This window comes from Engraulis encrasicolus, chromosome 10 (genome assembly GCF_034702125.1).
Source record: "Engraulis encrasicolus isolate BLACKSEA-1 chromosome 10, IST_EnEncr_1.0, whole genome shotgun sequence".
NCBI classification, from domain to species: domain Eukaryota; kingdom Metazoa; phylum Chordata; class Actinopteri; order Clupeiformes; family Engraulidae; genus Engraulis; species Engraulis encrasicolus.
Genome location: NC_085866.1, coordinates 15992315 through 15994814, shown reverse-complemented (window position 1 = coordinate 15994814; position 2500 = coordinate 15992315). Strand labels below are relative to the sequence as shown.

Below are 2500 nucleotides of genomic sequence, written 5' to 3'. Positions count from 1 at the left end.
TTTGTCTTGGCATCTGCTCCCTTAGTACTGAGTTCCTCCCCCCATCTCTCTCTCTCTCTCTCTCTCTCTCTCTCTCTCTCTCTCTCTCTCTCTCTCTCTCTCTCTCTCTCTGTCTCTGGGCTTGGCTTTAATATGGTTATGATTAGAGATGGGGGGCTTGACAGGGAGGGCAGAGGAAGGGGGTAGCAGAGGGGGGGGGGTGGGGCTGTAGGGACTCAAGCTCATAATTACCACATGGGGTTGAGGAGAGAGGGACGTGCAAAGAGATAGGCTTCAGTTGGCTTTTCTTTTCTCTTTTATTCCCTTGCTCTTCTCCTCTCATTTTGTGTCCTCTCTTCTCTTCTCCTCTCTTCTCCTCTCCTCTCCTCTTCTCTCCTCTCTGCACCCCTCCACTCTCCCATCTCTCGTACGCTGCTGCTCTTGCCATTGCTCTGCCCCACCATCTGAAATATGAAACACAAAAGGCGCCGCCACAAAGGGAAGAAAGGCTAAGAGAAACGGCAGAGAAAAGGACAAACAAATAAAGTTTGCCCCCCTCTATTCTCTTCTATCTCCCTCCCTCCCCCTCCCCATCCTCATCCCCCTCTCCCTGCCTCCCCTCTTCCCCAGCCCCACAAACCAGATCCCTCCGCCTCCCTCCCAACCTCCCCCAACCACTCTACTCGCTTTCTCTCTCTCTCTCTGCCTCTCCTCCCCCTCCCTCGCTCCCTCCCTCTCCCTCTCCCTCTCCCTCTCTCGCTCTAGCTCTAGCTCTCTCTCCACCCCCCTCTCTCTGCACAAGGCTCAGGCAGTTGGTTCGCCCCAGCGTGACAGAGGCGCACCGAGTGTTATGTAGGACTGTTATTTAGGTCTGTTACAGCAGACGGGGAGCAGCGAGCCCAAGGGCAGAGGGAACGACACAGAGCAAAACGAGAGTGAGAAGAGGAGAGAGAGAGAGCCAGAGAGACAGATAGATAGAGAGAAACAGAGAAGGAGTGAGAGATAGAAATATAGAGCAAAGGACAGGCAGAGAACGAACAAGACTGACTGAGAGCGGAGAGAGAGAGAGAGAGAGAGAGAGAGAGAGAGAGAGAGAGAGAGAGAGAGAGAGAGAGAGAGGGAGAGAGAGAGAGAGAGAGAGAGAGGGTTGAGCGAGGCAGGAACCAGGACCACATTCCAGCTAGTTAAGAGAAAAAAAAGGGGGAACTGGCAAGATCGTGTGCTCTACAGACAGGCTGAGAGAGAGAGAGAAAGAGGGGGAAAGAGGGAAAAGAAGGCAGCAAACGAAAGACAACAGCACATAACCCAGCCAAGGAATTTTTTGGACTGGGGATTGTGACTGTGTGTGTGTGTGTTGTGCTGTGTCTGACTGTTGCTGTTGCTGTTGCTGTCACTGCCGCTTCTGCTGCTTGCTGCTGGAGCTGTTTGTTGTTGCTCTTGTCACTGTTTTTGAGGCAGTGACGTGAAGCAGAGAGAGAGAGAGGGAGAGAGAGAGAGAGAGAGAGAGAGAGAGAGAGAGAGAGAGAGAGAGAGGAGCAGAGCAGAGAGGAGTCCAGCAGAGTGGAGTGGAGCAGAAGAGGAGGAGGAGAAAGCAGATCGAGAGAGAGAGAGAGAGAGAGAGAGAGAGAGAGAAGAGAGAGGGAGAGAGAGAGCAGCGCAGCACAGCACAGCTCAGCTCAGGCTGATTGAGTTAGAGGTTTTTTTCTTCTCTTCTCCCCCCCTTTTCCCTTTCTTTCTACACTAAGGAGAGGGAGAGTGCTCTTTTCTCGCAAGACAGCGACAGAGAAGCAGAGAGAGAGAGAGAGACAGAGCAAGAAACAGAGACAGAGAGAGAGAGAGGGAGAGACAAACAGTCTGACAGAAAGAGTTAAAGCGCGGCGAAACAATTGAATCGCAGTGTATCGCGGCGAGTATGTTTGACTGTATGGAGGCCCTGGGCATGGGGCCGCGGCAGCTGTACGACGTGACGGCGCGGGGAGCCTGCATGCTCCGCAAGGCCAGCCCCTTCTTCGCCGGCCTGGACCCCTTCGCATGGAGCGGCACCGCCAGCATTCAGTGTGAGTGTCTAATTCCCCACTCCATAGGACTGATATAGACTACGGTGTATTCCACTCCATAGGACTGATATGGGCTGATGTAGACTATGGTGTATTCCACTCTATAGGACTGGTAGGGCTGATATAGACTATGGTGTAGTCCACTCCATAGGGTTGATATAGACTATGGTGTATTCCACTCCATAGGGTTGATATAGACTATGGTGTATTCCACTCCATAGGGTTGATATAGACTATGGTGTATTCCACTCTATAGGACTGGTATGGCTGATATAGACTATGGTCTATCTATGCCACTCCGTAGGATTGATATATTGACTATGTTGCGTGACTACTGTGCTCTCTCTGTCTCTGTATCTCTCATTCTGTATGTCTGTCTGTGACTATCTCGCTGCCTTTTTTACTGTCCCACTTCAGCTCTCTCCCTTTCTCTCTCTCCCTTTCTCTCTCTCTCCCTCTCTCTC

General features: G+C 51.8%; 1 protein-coding gene across 6 annotated transcripts in view; it reads left to right on the top strand.

Moving 5' to 3' along the window:
* Positions 1–2500, top strand: part of rarga (retinoic acid receptor gamma a) — a 139560-nt gene that overhangs the window by 72969 nt on the left and 64091 nt on the right. Inside the window, exon 1 of one of the 6 annotated variants that reach the window (XM_063208175.1) lies at positions 209–2036. The exons of 4 other annotated variants lie outside the window; for them this stretch is intronic. In XM_063208175.1, coding sequence (XP_063064245.1) covers positions 1892–2036 — 145 coding nt within the window. In that variant the 5' untranslated portion in view covers positions 209–1891. Of the gene's footprint in view, positions 1–208; positions 2037–2500 lie in introns of those variants that run through there. One more of the 6 variants, XM_063208176.1, reaches the window with a different exon arrangement.